At 38.8% G+C, this 17,512-nt stretch overlaps 1 protein-coding gene across 1 annotated transcript; it reads left to right on the forward strand.

Annotated features, from left to right (window-relative positions):
• The first annotated feature begins 15,058 nt into the window (after nucleotides 1-15,058).
• LOC133659211 (olfactory receptor 11A1-like) lies at nucleotides 15,059-15,991 on the forward strand. Its single transcript, XM_062061948.1, has one exon. It carries the CDS (start codon nucleotides 15,059-15,061, stop codon nucleotides 15,989-15,991), a length of 933 nt encoding a protein of 310 aa, XP_061917932.1.
• Nucleotides 15,992-17,512: the final 1,521 nt, after the last annotated feature.

A 17,512-nucleotide genomic window follows, 5' to 3' on the forward strand; every position in this document is an offset into this window, starting at 1 on the left:
ATGAGTAACCCATTTTTGGGTAAAACTCCTTTTTTTTTTTTTTTTAATTAAAAAGTTACTTTTTTCTGGAAGGGGATTTTATTATGGATTAATCTCATTAACATTATTTACAATCACACATCTTATGTGCACGAAATGCGTCCTTTACCTTTTAAAGAGGTACTAAATATATGTACAATATCTGGGTATTTTTTCTAATAATGTTTATACTGTAAACCTTGAGTTGTTAAGGTTTAAGTGCACCTCCCTCCTCAAGTGTGCATGTGAGTGTGTATGAGTGGATGTGTGATTGTATGAAGGCTTTGTGTGAGTATGACTGTTAAATGTGATTTTAACTGTAAAATTCAATAAAAATATTTGCAATAAAAAAACAAAAACAAAAAAAGAGGTACTAAATATTTGAACATGCATGATTGTAAAAAAAACATTTATTTAGTCTGAAATGAGTAAAAGAGCTATACTTTTGTTGATTCTCTCCATTTAAGATTTCAAGCTGGACATCTTTTAGACAGCTACACACTAAAATATTCTGGGTTATTTTGGTAACCCATTTTGTGGGTTGCTCGGCTTGACTTAAATTTTGGAATTATTTTTTATGAAGAACAACCCATTTTTGGGGTTATACAGGTATTTTAAAAAAAACTCAATTTCTGGGTTTTTAAAATTATGAACCATTTTTGGGTTGTTTTTCAATGAGTAACCCATTTTTGGGTAAAAGGCTTTTTTTAAAATTAAAAGGTTAATTTTTTCTAGAAGGGTATTTTATTATATCATGAAATGCATCCTTGGCATTATTTTCAGGGATGGGCTTTCCACTTGTGTCAGATAAATACAGCAAAAATAAGTACATGAAAAATACAAGTCACTATAACGCTGAATTAGCCCCGGACGTGTTTCTTTGCAATAAGATGCAGATGGTAAACAGCCTTTGGCTACAATCTGTCACATTTATATTTTATATGTTCATTAATGGGCATCGTATCACAACGTTACAACAAATATAAAAAATGGCAACTTCTTATGAGGAGTTTTATTTTATAAACTAGCTTATTGGTGTGTCTAGTGCAGGGGTCGGCAACTCAAAATGTTGAAAGAGCCATATTGGACCAAAAATACAAAAACAAATCTGTCTGGAGCCGCAACAAATTAAAAGCCATATTACATGTGTCATGAGATATCAATTGAATTAAAAGGACTTAAAGGAAACTAAATGACCTCAAATATAGCTACAAATGAGGCATAATGATGCAATATGTACATATCGCTAGCCTAAATAGCATGTTAGCATCGATTAGCTTGCAGTCATGCAGTGACCAAATGTCTGATTAGCACTCCACACAAGTGAATAACATCAACAAAACTCACCTTTGTGCACTCATGTACAACGTTAAAAGTGTGGTGGACAAAATGAGACAGAAAAAGAAGTGGCATAAAACACGTCCTAGAAAGTCGGAGAACTTTATACATGTAAACAAACTATACGGTGAGTTCAAGGACCGCCAAAATTAGTAGGACAAAACGGCGCTCACCAAATACTCGAATCAGTGAAGCATGTTTAATATAAACAGTGTGATTTATAACAATTAGGGAGGTTTGTGTCATGTTTGTCCTCCTACAGAAACCATACTAAAACAAAAAAATTGATTTTTTTCCCCCTCATCTTTTTCCATTCTTCATACATTTTTGAAAAATCTCCAGAGAGCCACTAGGGCGGCGCTAAAGAGCCACATGCGGCTCTAGAGCCGCGGGTTGCCGACCCCCGGTCTAGTGAGACAGGCGAAAGCTAAGTCGGAGAAAATGCAGTAGTTTATAAATTATTTAATGTTTCCCTGCAGCCCGTTAGCAAATGCGTCACGTACCGGTCCCCGGACCAGTGGTTGGGGACCACTGGTTTCCAATGTATAGAAGAAAAAACATAGCCATTTCAATAGGGCCCTTGCTTTGCTGCTCGGGACGTAATAAAATAAAATATCAATCAATCAAAGTTAACTTATGTAGCCCTTAATCACAAATGTCTCAAAGGGCTGCCACAACGTTATCCTCGGCTCAGATCCCACATCAGGGCAAGAATAATTCAACCCAATGGAAACGAGAAACCTTGGAAGGGACCGCTGATGTGGGGATAAAACACTGATTGCCTCATACCTGGTAGTTATTCAGCCTACCATTCTAAGTTAGGGTTTGGTCATGGCACTCATCTTTTCTGCTATATTAGTATCAAGCACTAACCCAATTCAAAGTAGCCTTGTACTGTATATATTGCTGTAAAAAAAGCCCAAGATTTTATTACTCAAAGATACCATACGTAATAATGTGGCCAGAAATGGTACTGCAATGACGGTCAAAATTCTGTAGTCCCCTCCCCCTCTCCCTGACTGAGGTTGCCAGATACGCAGCCGAATCCAGCTCGATCAACTGGGCTACTCCAAGGTACTTTAAACTCCCACTGCCTCTCACTAGGGGTTGAGGTGCTGGGACAATATTAGCTGAATAGACAAGCGTTTTGTCGATAACAAATCTCTAACCAACACATCTTACAAAGAAATTAGGCTATTTTCAGGAAGAAGTACGTCATTCCTGCGTACAATATCACAACAAATGGCAATCCTATGGTTATTGTGATGATCCACTGCCCGGATCATGTTTTGTTTATGTTTAGGGTTCCCTTAGTTTTGGTTCAGCACCCCTGTGTTTGTGTTCCTGGTTGCCATGGGTGCTGATTATGTTCACTTGGGATCGAGACGCTCACCTGCTCCCGGTCACTAATCAAAGAGCTATTTAGTCCTGCCTCTCGCCACACTCTGTTTGGCTGTTTTGTTTGCTTCATGCAACATTTATGTTTGGTTATCCTTACTTCTTGCTCTTGTTTCTATGCTAAGCTTTTCCATAGTTTCTGTCAAGGAGGAAATCAGCAAGTTTGGCGTCAGATGAAAAAATGTTCTCCGCGTTCAATCATCTCCATCTTTCAAAGGCCTCCCCGATACAAATCCTGGTTTTGTTCTTGGCTTTGTCATGAATAAGTTGAGAATGGTAACAAGGCCTTTTAGATTTACTAAGGTCTGACATGTTTAGTAACTTTACCAGTGGCAGCAGCTAGACGAGGGTGGCGGTTCGTAACTGGCAACCTGGATGTGACACACTCACGGACTTTCTAATTGATAAAACGGTGGAGGGCGGGACATCGAAATAAAAACAATAACAATATTTCGGGGCTGTAAATCTAATTTGGAAATGAGCATATCCCGGCTGAACGACCGTTATCAGTTATAAAGATATAGAAAAATCAGCAAGTTTGGCGTCAGATGAAAACATTTTCTCCGCGTTCAATTATCTCCATCTTTCAAAGGCATCCCGATAGAAATCCTAGTTTTGTTCCTGGCTTTGTCATGAATAAGTTGAGAATCGTAACAAGGCCTTTTAGATTTACTAAGGTCTGACATGTTTAGTATTTTTACCAGTGGCAGTAGCTAGACGAGGGTGGCGGTTCGTAACTGGCAACCTGGATGTGACACACTCACAGACTTTCTAATTGGTCAAATGGTGGAGGGCGGGACATCGAAATGAAAACAATAACAATATTTCGGGGCTGTAAATCTAATTTGGAAATGAGCATATCCCGGCTGAACTACGGTTATCAGTTATAAAGGTATAGGAAAATAACATGATTTATTAATGTTGACATATCAGGACCATTTAATGATGACTTGACATTAAATTATTACAAATGGTTCCTTTAATACACAAAATAGTGTCTATATCCCTCAGCGGATTCAAACTTTAGCAAAGTTCTCTGTCTGTCTCTGTGGCAACATTGTGAATAAGAATGAAAACCTGGTACTAGAATTGAACGAGCCAGGCTTCCTGACCTTACATGCGGTGTGCTTTACAAGTCAAAGCCCAATGACAATGGTCTGATGATTCTAAGCGTCCAAAAAAACCCAGAACGCTTCTTCAACTCAGAGGCCAATCACAGGCAGTCTTCATCCTGGGAGTAATCCTTAACAGGGGCACTTCTCACTCTCCTCAGCATTGACTGCTCACAGCGAGTTCCATCAACATCACCGTGAAGACTTGGAGGAGCTTGTTGACATGACAGCAGATCTTGCTGGAGCTCCTAATGAGATCCATGGAGGGTGAACAAGTCTTAGAAAATGACGCGATCCTAACACTTGAACCAACTATGAACCAATGGGATCTTCATTGTAAGACTCGTGTTCACTTTGACAACAGTCTGCTAGTCTTTTTCAACAGGGATTGACTTCATGGAGGCTGAAGTCAATGGAACATATATAACCCTTGGTGGTTATGTAGAAGTGGACAAATATGGATATCTGTATTTTGTCATCTTGTTGACAATATATATTCTCATCCTGTGTACTAATTGCACCATTATATTTCTAATCAGCATCCACAGGAACCTTCACGAGCCTATGTACATTTTCATTGCAGCTTTGTCACTCAACTCAATCAATCAATCAATCAATGTTTATTTATATAGCCCTAAATCACAAGTGTCTCAAAGGGCTGCACAAGCCACAACGACATCCTCGGTACAGAGCCCACATACGGGCAAGGAAAAACTCACCCCAGTGGGACGTCGGTGAATGACTATGAGAAACCTTGGAGAGGACCGCATATGTGGGTAACCCCCCCCTCTAGGGGAGACCGAAAGCAACGGATGTCGAGTGGGTCTGACATAATATTGTGAAAGTCCAGTCCACAGTGGATCCAACACATCAGCGAGAGTACAGTCCATAGTGGGGCCAGCAGGAAACCATCCCGAGCGGAGACGGGTCAGCAGCGCAGAGATGTCCCCAACCGATGCACAGGCTAGTGGTCCACCCGGGGTCCCGACTCTGGACAGCCAGCACTTCATCCATGGCCACCGGACCTATGCAACTCCCCCTCGCAAGGGACAGGGGAGAAGAGGAGAGAAGAAAAAAAACGGCAGATCAACTGGTCTAAAAAGGGGGGTCTATTTAAAGGCTAGATTATACAAATGAGTTTTAAGATGGGACTTAAATTCTTCTACTAAAACTCTGTTTTGTTTAGCACTGCTGTCTACCCTAAACTTTTTATTGACGTCTTATCTCAAAAACTGATCACTTCTTATCCCTTATGTATGTTTCAGATTCTATTGTTTTACTCTTTGGGTGCATCAGACTACTTTCTGTTGTCAGCCATGTCTTATGACAGGCATGTGTCTATCTGCAAACCTATGCAGTATCCAACTATCATGGGGAAAAAAAACTGCCTATGTCCTCTTGATTTTGGCCTGGTTTCTACCTGCATGTCATCTTGCAGTTGGAAATATAACAAATTATGAGCATAAACTTTGCAATTTTACTGCAGGGGGAATTTTTTGCAACAATTTAATGTACAAGCTTCACTGTGTGAAACCAATATTTCACAGTATTTGGGGTTTTGTTATCATAATAAATTGTATCCTTGTTCCTGTGACGTCCATCCTTTTTACGTACATAAAGATATTCATAACAATTTATCACAGTTGTGCAGAAGTCAGGAAAAAAGCTGCAGAGACATGTTTACCTCACCTGATGGTTTTAATCAGCTTCTCTCGTTTAGGTTTATTTGATGTCATCATGGCTCGAACCGAGTCAGATCTTACAAAAGGTGTCCTTTTATTCATGACTTTACAAATACTTGTGTATAATCCTCTCTTCAATCCCGTCATTTATGGAGTGAAAATGAAATAAATCTCGAAACACATTAAGAGATTGTTTTGTCAACTGGCGAACAAAAGGATGTGATCGCACTTGTTTGCAATGCAGTCTTTATTTTTCCATGCAATCCTTAGTCATTAACACATGGTCTTTGCAAAATGTATAAATGGAAAAGGAAAGCTGAAAACCATACTGTCTATAAGAATTTCTAAGTTTTTACTTCTGTATTTATTTGTTATCCATTTAGACATATCTATTTTTTAATTAATGTATGTGAATTTTATTTATGCTTATTTTTATAGTCATGTGTGCAAATTAACACTACCCATTCATCCATCTAGCGCAGGGGTGGGCAATTAATTTTTACCGGGGGCCGCATGAGCTACCCGAGCACTGCTGGAGGGCCACATCGACAATATTTCAATTAAATTTTGCTCAATATTATTTTTGATATATACCGTAAGATAAATAATAATAATAATAATAATTAATAATAATAGTAATACTTCAACATAGTATGTGTAACAGCATTCCATGACTAATATAAATAAATTAACATTAATAATAAATGACAGTAAAATAAGCACACGTATGACTGAGGAGTCATAGTGTAACTTTGTGTGGTGTTTGAGTTGTCCGACTTTTTGTGTGGCCATAAACGCACCAGTGGTTTAGTGCTATGCGTGTTGGTGACAGATGACAAGTTGGTTTTGGCCTGGTTTGTACGGCAGAAAATGACTAGTTGTTCGAGATATAATTGTTTTACTCATGTTTTTGGTGTGGTTATGTCCGAATATAAACAGTTTTGCTCAATAAAGTGATCGATATAATTCCTGTCCTCGAAGCATCTCGATAGACGTTACAATAATTGAACGGTGTTCAATTGAACGGTGTTGACGAACACCGTTAGGGCCGCTTGTTGTCACTGTCACTCAAAGTTGCATTGCAAAATTACATAGAATAAATATGTTTATTTTGTTTAGAATTCAGATGGGATTTGATTTGGTGCGCGGCATATATTTGCTGCGCGCAGCGGACGCTTGAGCAGTGCGCAATTGCGCAGGCGCGCACCTTAGAGGGAACGTTGCTTTGCAGTCCATGTCTTGTTGGAAACACGCCATTCTTCATCAACTTTTCTCTTTTTAGCGTCTTGGGTGTAAACCGTGCATCACTTGTCGCTGCATGTGCACCTTCACTCGCAGGTTACACACGGACACACGCCCATAAATAATACTTTTCAAAATAAAAGCAGCACAGTTGTATTGCGCGCACGACATAGATGTTTTTTCAACTTTATTTTGTAATTTGTGATTGCAGCTGTTCACATTCACTCACAATCACGCACAGGCATACGTCCACACGGAAGTAATACAAATAACGATTTTCAAAACAAAAGCAGCACCGTTGTATTGCACACTCGACATAGATACTTTTTAAAATTTATATTGTAATTTATAATTGGCCTCACGCGGGCCGGACAGGGACGCACAAAGGGCCGGATGCGGCCCGCGGGCCGCAGAATGCCCAGGTCTGATCTAGCGTCACACAATATGACTCATGTCAAGGTAAAGGGAAATTCAATGCAAAGTTGTCACTCATCATCGGGGGTCTTTGTCTGGTCCCTACCCTAAGACTTGTTTGTCTTGGTGACCCTACTCAGGTAAAAGAAGCTCCTAGGATTAGAACGCACAGACTGAGGTCTGAGGTCCACTTTCAAGTATTGAATTACATTTGACATATTGACTACCTGTTCTGTTGTTCCTGCAAATAAAAGTGAAATTAGTCTCAGGCCCCTTAAATGTGTCGCCCCTCATTATTGCTGTCAGCACCTAGACAAAGTTGCAGGGTCACAGCCGGGTTTTTTTTAATGTTACGTCTCTTATTCGCTACATCAATGTCATTGTTACATTTTTCATTTGATTTCATTTCGTTTTTATTTATCTCCTTCATTGATGTGCATCTTTGATCGATAGACAATTATACCACAATTATTCAATCATACAGTAACACACCAATGCCTGAGAAGGAGCAGGATGAAGAAAAATCTTATATTTTCCTGCCCCCTTCAACATAATACGTAGCCTTACTTAATGATATCGTATAAACCAGGGGTCGGCAACCCGCGGCTCTTCAGCGCCGCCCTAGTGGCTCTTTGGAGCTTTTTCAAAAATGTATGAAAAATGGAAAAAGATGAGCGGAAAAAAATATATTTTTTGTTTTAATATGGTTTCTGTAAGAGGACAAACATGACACAAACCTCCCTAATTGTTATAAAGCACACTGTTTATATTAAACATGCTTCACTGATTCGAGTATTTGGCGAGCGCCGTTTTGTCCTACTAATTTTGGCGGTCCTTGAACTCACCTTTGTTTGTTTACATGTATAACTTTCTCCGACTTTCTAGGACGTGTTTTAGGCCACGTCTTTTTCTGTCTCATTTTGTCCACCAAACTTTTAACATTGTACATGAATGCACAAAGGTGAGTTTTGTTGATGTTATTGACTTGTGTGGAGTGCTAATCAGACATATTTGGTCACTGAATGACTGCAAGCTAATCGATGCTAACATGCTATTTAGGCTAGCTATATGTACATATTGCATCATTATGCCTCATTTGTAGCTATATTTGAGCTCATTTAGTTTCCTTTAAGTCCTCTTAATTCAATTTATATCTCATGACACACTATCTGTATGTAATATGGCTTTTAATTTTTTGCGGCTCCAGACAGATTTGTTTATGTATTTTTGGTCCAATATGGCTCTTTCAACATTTTGGGTTGCCGACCCCTGGTATAAACCAACAATTACATCCAAATATAACGAAAACAAACAAAAAACACAAGTGCAAAACTTCATGAAGTACAAACCGAACAAAAAAAACAAAAGAAGTATAATATACACCTCACGGGATGATACAAAACCAATACAAAACCAGGCAAAAAATAAGTAAAATAATAAATATAAAGCAAAATGTAAACACTTATGGCTGTCCATATGATCTTATTGTTCTGTCTTTATATATTTTTTCAATTGGAATATATTTTTACAATCTTTTATCTCATTGTAAAGAGAATTCCATAGTTTAACCCCCACCACTGATATGCACGTTTGTTTTAAAGTTGTCCTTGAATACTGATGTTGGAAATGACCTTTTCTTCTATGCTCTTTATTCTCAGTAGTGATGACAAACATTTTTTGTAAATTTGCTGGTAATGTTTTACTTTTAGCCTTAAACATGACACATAATGTCTGTAACTTTACTAGCTCCTGTAATTTCAACAAACCCGAAGTAATAAATAATATGTTAGTGTGTTCTAAGTAATCTACTTTATGAATAATCCTTATAGCTCTTTTCTGTAGTTGATACAGAGAAAGTTGCGGTGCACAATGAATACAATTTGAAACGTCAGTATACAACTAGACATGCTGAGGAGTATGCAAAATACCAGGGAGATGAGAGAGTGAACCGGGTTGCAAATTTTAAAAGCAGTCTACTGAGGCAACACGATTTTGCCAAGAAAGCAAGCGAAAAGGGCGAGGCAGCAGTCAAAGCTAGCTACATGGTGAGTGAGATGGTTGCTAGGGCGGGAAAGCCATTCAAAGAAGGTGAATTCATTAAAAAGTGCATGTTAGATTTTTTTCAATAAATCTTTTCTTGCGGCCCAGCCTCACCCACTTTCTGCATCTAGTGGCCCCCAGGTAAATTGAGTTTGAGACCCCTGACCTAGACAAAGTTGCAGGGTCACAGCCGTTTTTTTTTTTAATGTTACGTCTCTTCGCTACATCAATGTCATTCTGATGGGTTTTTATGTAATGATACAGTTGTCCTTGGTTTATCACGGCCAATTGGTCCCAGGCCTGACCGTGGTAAACACATTTCCGCAGAGTAGGATTATTATTGTTAAATGGAATATACATAAATGGAATATAAAGTTTTATGTTATAATTTTTCAAAACGTAATTAGAGCCCTGTAAACGTGAAAATAACACCTCAATTTACCTTCTCAAGTGCAAAAAATATGACTACAGTGGTGAAGCTGTATTTTCATTTGCACTTAAAGGCCTACTGAAAGCCACTACTACCGACCACGCAGTCTGATAGTTTATATATCAATGATGAAATCTTAACATTATAACACATGCCAATACGGCCGGGTTAACTTATAAAGTGACATTTTAAATTTGCCGCTAAACTTCCGGTTCGAAACGCCTCTGAGGATGACGTATGCGCGTGACGTAGACCGGGGAACACGGGTATGCCTTCCACATTGAAGCCAATACGAAAAAGCTCTGTTTTCATTTCATAATTCCACAGTATTCTGGACATCTGTGTTCGTGAATCTGTTTCAATCATGTTCATTGCATTATGGAGAAGGAAGCCGAGCAAGCAAAGAAGAAAGTTGTCGGTGCGAAATGGACGTATTTTTCGAACGTAGTCAGCCACAACAGTACACAGCCGGTGCTTCTTTGTTTACATTCCCGAAAGATGCAGTCAAGATGGAAGAACTCGGATAACAGAGACTCTAACCAGGAGGACTTTTGACTTGGATACACAGACGCCTGTAGAGAACTGGGACAACACAGACTCTTACCAGGATTACTTTGATTTGGATGACAAAGACGCAGACGTGCTACTGTGAGTATGCAGCTTTGGCTTTTTTTTGCGTATGTACGTAACTTTTTTAAAATATATAAGCTTTATGAACCTTGGGTTAGGTGAACGGTCTTTTGGGCTGAGTGATTGTGTGTGTTGACCAGGTGTTTGAATTGTATTGGCGTGTTCTATGGAGCTAGGAGCTAGCAGAGGAGCTAGGAGCTAGCATAACAAACACGCAGGTGTTATTATGCAGGATTAATTTGTGGCATATTAAATATAAGCCTGGTTGTGTTGTGGCTAATAGAGTATATATATGTCTTGTGTTTATTTACTGTTGTAGTCATTCCCAGCTGAATATCAGGTACCGTGAGTATGCAGCCTTGGCTGCTAAACATTCGATAACTTGACCGTATGTGCGCGTCACGTACGTAACTTTTAAAAAATATATAAGCTTTATGAACCTTGGGTTAGGTAAACGGTCTTTTGGGCTGAGTGATTGTGTGTGTTGATCAGGTGTTTGAATTGTATTGGCGTGTTCTATGGAGCTAGGAGCTAGCAGAGGAGCTAGGAGCTAGCATAACAAACACGCAGGTGTTTTTATGCAGGATTAATTTGTGGCATATTAAATATAAGCCTGGTTGTGTTGTGGCTAATAGAGTATATATATGTCTTGTGTTTATTTACTGTTGTAGTCATTCCCAGCTGAATATCAGGTCACCCCCGGCTCTCACAGCATCTTCCCTATCTGAATAGCTTCAACTCCCCACTAGTCCTTCACTTGCACTTTACTCATCCACAAATCTTTCATCCTCGCTCAAATTAATGGGGAAATTGTCGCTTTCTCGGTCCGAATCTCTCTCACTTCATGCGGCCATCATTGTAAACAATAGGGAACTTTGCGTATATGTTCAACTGACTACGTCACGCTACTTCCGGTAGGGGCAAGCCTTTTTTTTATCAGATACCAAAAGTTGCAACTTTATCGTCGTTGTTCTATACTAAATCCTTTCAGCAAAAATATGGCAATATCGCGAAATGATCAAGTATGACACATAGAATAGATCTGCTATCCCCGTTTAAATAAAAAAAATTCATTTCAGTAGGCCTTTAAATGTTATTAACATTTTAGTTACCAAAACATATTCATTATTCATTTCATTTATCTATTTTAGCACAACATAATTGTATGTAGGGATATACGATATACCGGTACTAATAGAGTACCGCGGTACTAATGATTTGAAAATGGTACTATACTGCCTTTGCAAAATACTGGTACTTTTTTTTTACCCGCATGCTGCTGTGCCGTGGTGACTTAGAGAGTGGAGGAGCATGTTGAATGTGTTAGCAAACACAAAAACAGCGAGGAGAGGAAAAATGGCAAATAAAGGCAATTTTACTGGTTAATTAAAGGCCTACTGAAATGAATTGTTTTTATTCACACGGGGATAGCAGATCCATTCTATGTGTCATACTTGATCATTTCGCGATATTGCCATATTTTTGCTGAAAGGATTTAGTAGAGAACATCGACGATAAAGTTCGCAACTTTTGGTCGCTGATAAAAAAAGCTCTGCCTGTACCGGAAGTAGCGTGACGTCACAGGTTGAAAGGCTCCTCACATTTCCCCATTGTTTTCAATGCAGCGAGAGCGATTCGGACCGAGAAAGCGACGATTACCCCATTAATCTGAGCCAGCATGAAAGATTCGTGGATGAGGAACGTGAGAGTGAAGGACTAGAGTGCAGTGCAGGACGCATCTTTTTTCGCTCTGACCGTAACTTAGGTACAAGGGTTCATTGGATTCCACACTCTCTCCTTTTTCTATTGTGAATCACGTACTTGTATTTTAAACCACCTCGGATACTATATCCTCTTGAAAATGAGAGTCGAGAATGCGAAATGGACATTCACAGTGACTTTTATCTCAACGACAATACATCGGCGAAGCACTTTAGCTACGGAGCTAACGTGATAGCGTCAGGCTTAACTGCAGATAGAAACCAAAGAAATAAGCCCCTGACTGGAAGGATAGACAGAAAATCAACAATACTATTAAACCATGGACATGTAACTACACGGTTAATGCTTTCCAGCCTGGCGAAGGTTAACAATGCTGTTGCTAATGACGCCATTGAAGTTAACTTAGCAACGGGACCTCACAGAGCTATGCTAAAAACATTAGCTATCCACCTACGCCAGCCAGCCCTCATCTGCTCATCAACACCCGTGCTCACCTGCGTTCCAGCGATCGACGGAGCAACAAAGGACTTCACCCGATCATCGACGCGGTCGGCGGCTAGCGTCGGATAGCGCGTCTGCTATCCAAGTCAAAGTCCTCCTGGTTGTGTTGCTGCAGCCAGCCGCTAATACACCGATCCCACCTAAAGCTTTCTTCTTTGCAGTCTTCATTGTTCATTAAACAAATTGCAAAAGATTCACCAACACAGATGTCCAGAATACTGTGGAATTTTGCGATGAAAACCGAGCTTTTTTGTATTGGATACAATGTGTCCGAATACTTCCGTTTCAACGATTGACGTCACGCGCATCATCGTCATCGGCAGTCACTCGTAGTCGAGTATGACTGTCCTCAGAATGGATGGGTTTCCATTCGGGAGGACGCCTGCGTGTGACGTCTTTTAGCGTGGGGAGACTGATGCGCCTGCAGCCACCACACGGTCCTTGGCAGAGAGGGGCCTTGATCCAGTGGCATGGATCCATGACGACTGGAGACCACCCTCTGTTGCAGCCTTCATCCGCCTTCAGTGCCGTTGTGACATTCTGTGTCATCCTCCGCCACTTCCACCGTTGAGGTCTTTGAAATGCTATTTAACCCATAGCTGGGACCCTGACAGGTACTACCACCCCGGGTCAGAGTGGACCTGGGAGCAATGATGACTGAGGGGTAACTCCATCTTCCCCAAAACTCCAGAACTCCCGAACTGAAGCCACATCACCGGATGCAGTTTTGAGTCATACCCAGGACGTCACGCGCATACGTCATCATATATAGACGTTTTCAACCGGAAGTTTCGCGGGCAATTTAAAATTGCACTTTATAAGTTAACCCGGCCACAGGGAGTCCTTTATACAGGTACAAAGGAACCTATTGAAATTGTAAGGTTGATTATTATTCCGCAGCTTTGCGCACTACTTTGCCCCCCTTAACATGCTTCAAAACTCACCAAATGTTATACACACATAGAAAAACTGGGACAGCACACTTTAGTAAACCCCAAAAATCAAAATTGCGCTCTAGCGCCCCCTTGGAAAGAAACAAAAACAAACTGCCTGTAACTCCCACTAGAAAGGCCGTAGAGACATGAAACAAAAACCTGTATGTAGGTCTCACTTAGACCTACAATTCATAATTTCACATTGTCGGGCAAAAACCAACAGGAAGTTGGCAATTTCCCCTTCAACACAAAAAATGACTAAAAACACTCATTTTTGCCTCTTTGAGCTGTAATTTGACCCCCTTAAAATACTTCAAAACTCACCAAATTTTTTACACACATTGGGACTGGTGGAAATTGCGATCTAAAAAAAAACCGAACCCCAAAACTCAAAATTGCGCTCTAGCGCAATTTTTGAATAAAACAGAGACAAAACTGCTTCTCAGAGGAAAACACAGACAAAACTGCTTGTAACTTCCGGTAGGAACGTTTTAGAGACATGAAACAAAAACCTCTACGTAGGTCTCACTTAGACCTACATTTCATAGATTGAAATCCTTCAGCAAAAATCAACAGGAAGTTTGATATCCCCACTTCAAAACAATTTTTTTTTAAAAAGCGGTCACCAAACATCAAACATTATCTCCTCTGAGCGCGTTTGTCGTTTTGGCTTCAAACTACTACAGGAGAGAGATTGAACCCTTCTGATTAAAAGTTGGCGAAAGCGTTTTAATAAGTGCTACGGTTTTGATTTTACGAACCTTCAAAGAAAAGAACCACTGTGCCACAGCACCTAGGAAAAAAACACAGACACAACTTCCTCTAACTCCCAGTACGAATATCGTAGAGACATGCAACAAAAACCTCTATGTAGGTCTCACTCAGGACTACCACTGGACAAAAGTATTGGGACACCTAGGACCAAAATGCGGACCCGTCCAACGCTGCTTGCAGCTTTAATTTATAATTGAATCACTTGTTTATTTTTCAACAAGTCTTTAGTTATTTTTAAATCTTTTTTTCCAAATAGTTCAAGAAAGACCACAACAAATGAGCAATATTTTCCACTGTTATACAATTTAATAAATCAGAAACTGATGACATAGTGCTGTATTTTACTTCTTTATCTCTTTCAACCAAAAATGCTTTGCTCTGATTACGGGGTGCTTGAATTAAAAACAATTACACAGGGGGTACATCACTGAAAAAAGGTTGAGAACCACTGCCCTATGGTCTGGAAAATACGGTAAACGAGCAATGGCCTCCTGACCTCCCACTGGTGGGCCTTACACTTGACAAGAAGAAGCCCGTTGAGAATGGTCCGATGATCGTAACCGTTCAAAAGATTAGAAAACGCCTCCTCAACTTGTAGGCCAATCACAGGCGGTCTTCATTCGGCAAGTCCTCCTTATCAGGTGGCCGACTTCTCCCTCTCCTCAGCATTGACTGCTCACAACACGTTCCTTCGACGTCACCGTGAAGACTTGGAGGAGCTTGTTGACATGACGGCAGCGCTCAGTGGAGCTCTTAATGAGATCCACGGAGGGTGAACAAGTCTTATAAAAGACTTATTAGACTGCTTTTCTTTCTGGAGTCATGGACGCGGAATTGAATGGAACATTTATAACTCTTGGTGGTTATGTAGACGTGGACAAATATGGATACGTGTACTTTGTCATCTTGTTGACAGTATATATTCTCATCCTGTGTACTAATTGCACTATTATATATCTAATCTGCATCCACAGGAACCTTCATGAGCCTATGTACATTTTCATTGCAGCCTTGTCGCTCAACTCGGTTTTGTTCAGCACTGTTCTCTACCCCAAACTTTTCATTGACGTCTTATCTCAAAAACAGACCATTTCTTATTCCGCATGCATGTTTCAATTTTTGATATTTTACTTGTTCGGCGCTTCAGATATCTTACTGCTGTCGGCCATGTCTTATGACAGGTATGTGTCTATCTGCAAACCTCTGCACTATCCAACTATCATGGGGACACGAACGGTCATCGTCCTCTTGACCGTGGCCTGGTTTCTACCTGCCTGCCAGTTTTCTGTGTCAATAGTAATCATGGCAAACCACAAACTGTGTCAACTTACATTAGAAGGGTTTTTTTGCAACAATTCAGTTTACAAGCTTCACTGCATGACATCGCCCATTCTCAACGTGTGGGGGTTAGTCAGTTTGGTCAACCTCTGTCTCATTCCTTTTATTTTCATCATTTTTACGTACGTGAAGATATTCCTAATAACGTATCACGGTTGTGTAGACGTCAGGAAAAAGGCCGCAGAGACGTGTCTACCTCACTTGATGGTTTTATTCAGCTCTTACTGTTTAGGGTTTTTTGACATCATCATGGCTCGAATGGAGTCGGATTTTCCTAAACTTGTACGTTTAGTCATGACTTTACAAATAGTGGTGTATAACCCTCTGTTCAATCCAATCGTATATGGGGTGAAAATGAAAGAAATCCGGAATTGCATCAAAAGATTGTTTTGTCGTCCGGAAAACAAAATAACATGATCACACTTGTTTGCAGTGAAGTCTCTGTTTCTCCATTTAATCCTTAGGGAAAAGTCATTTACATTATCATATCATATGGTGTTGTAAAAAAAAAAAATTATATATGAGAAAAGGAAGCTAAGAACCATATTATCTCATGTCAATTAATATCTTGATTTTTATTTCTTTATCAATATTGATTAAGATATTTATTCATTCATATACTGCATTTATTGATACGTTCCACAAAGCGTGTCACTTTTTACTCATGTATTTGTTCATCATCCATGCATCTATAATCTTTCCAATCCAAGTAATTTAAGTGAATATTATTTTCAAATGAATAGTATTTAATGTTATTTGTACATTTTGTATTCAGTAATGTAATTGAACACTATTTTCCACTTCATACACGTATTGTCACACATCCTCTGTTCTTTTTTCTCCCTATTGTATAATGTTATCATTTAAACACAGGAAGTGAACAAAATATCAGTAATTGCTAAGATATGGAGACTATTTTTTTTTCTAAAGACACACCTGCTTTTTACTGATCATGTTATGATTTTGATTCTTTTTTTTTAAATTTTGATTTATATTTTCTATTTCATTTGTTGTCGTCACCATTCTCTCAAGGTTAAAAAAAAGGAAGCTAAGAACCATAATGTCTCATGTAATTTAATATCTTGATTTTTATTTCTTTATCAATATTGATTAAGATATTTATTCATTCATATACTGCATTTATTGATACGTTATACAAAGCGTGTCACTTTTTACTCATGTATTTGTTCATCATCCATGCATCTATAATCTTTCCAATCCAAGTAATTTAAGTGAATATTATTTTCGAATTGATAGTATTTAATGTTATTTGTACATTTTGTATTCATTAATGTAATTGAACACTATTTTCCACTTCATACACGTATTGTCACACATCCTCTGTTCTTTTTTCTCCCTATTGTATAATGTTATCATTTAAACACAGGAAGTGAACAAAATATCACTAATTGCTAAGATATGGAGACTTTTTTTTTTTCTAAAGACACACCTGCTTTTTACTGATCATGTTATGATTTTGATTCTTTTTTTTTTAAATTTTGATTTATATTTTTTTTTTCATTTGTTGTTATCACCATTCTCTCAATGTTAAGAAAAGGAAGCTAAGAACCATAATGTCTCATGTAATGTAATATCTTGATTTTTGTTTCTTTATCAATATTGATTAAGATATTACTTTATTTATATGCTGCATTTATTGATACGTTATACAAAGCGTGTCACTTTTTACTCATGTATTTGTTCATCATCCATGCATCTACAATCTTTCCAATCCAAGTAATTTAAGTGAATATTATTTTTAAATTAATAGTATTTAATGTTATTTGTACATTTATTTATTCAGTAATGTAATTGAACACTATTTTCCACTTCATACACGTTTTGTCGCACATCCTCTGTTCTTTTTTCTCCCTATTGTGAAATGTTTCTAATTTAAACACAGGAAGTGAACAAAATATCACTAATTGCTAAGATATG

This window comes from Entelurus aequoreus, linkage group LG10 (genome assembly GCF_033978785.1).
Source record: "Entelurus aequoreus isolate RoL-2023_Sb linkage group LG10, RoL_Eaeq_v1.1, whole genome shotgun sequence".
Lineage (NCBI taxonomy): Eukaryota > Metazoa > Chordata > Actinopteri > Syngnathiformes > Syngnathidae > Entelurus > Entelurus aequoreus.

What these genes read in the sequence shown, in the direction of transcription:
- LOC133659211 (XM_062061948.1), top strand. Translation starts at nt 15,059, where the DNA reads ATGGACGCGGAATTGAATGGAACATTTATAACTCTTGGTGGTTATGTA.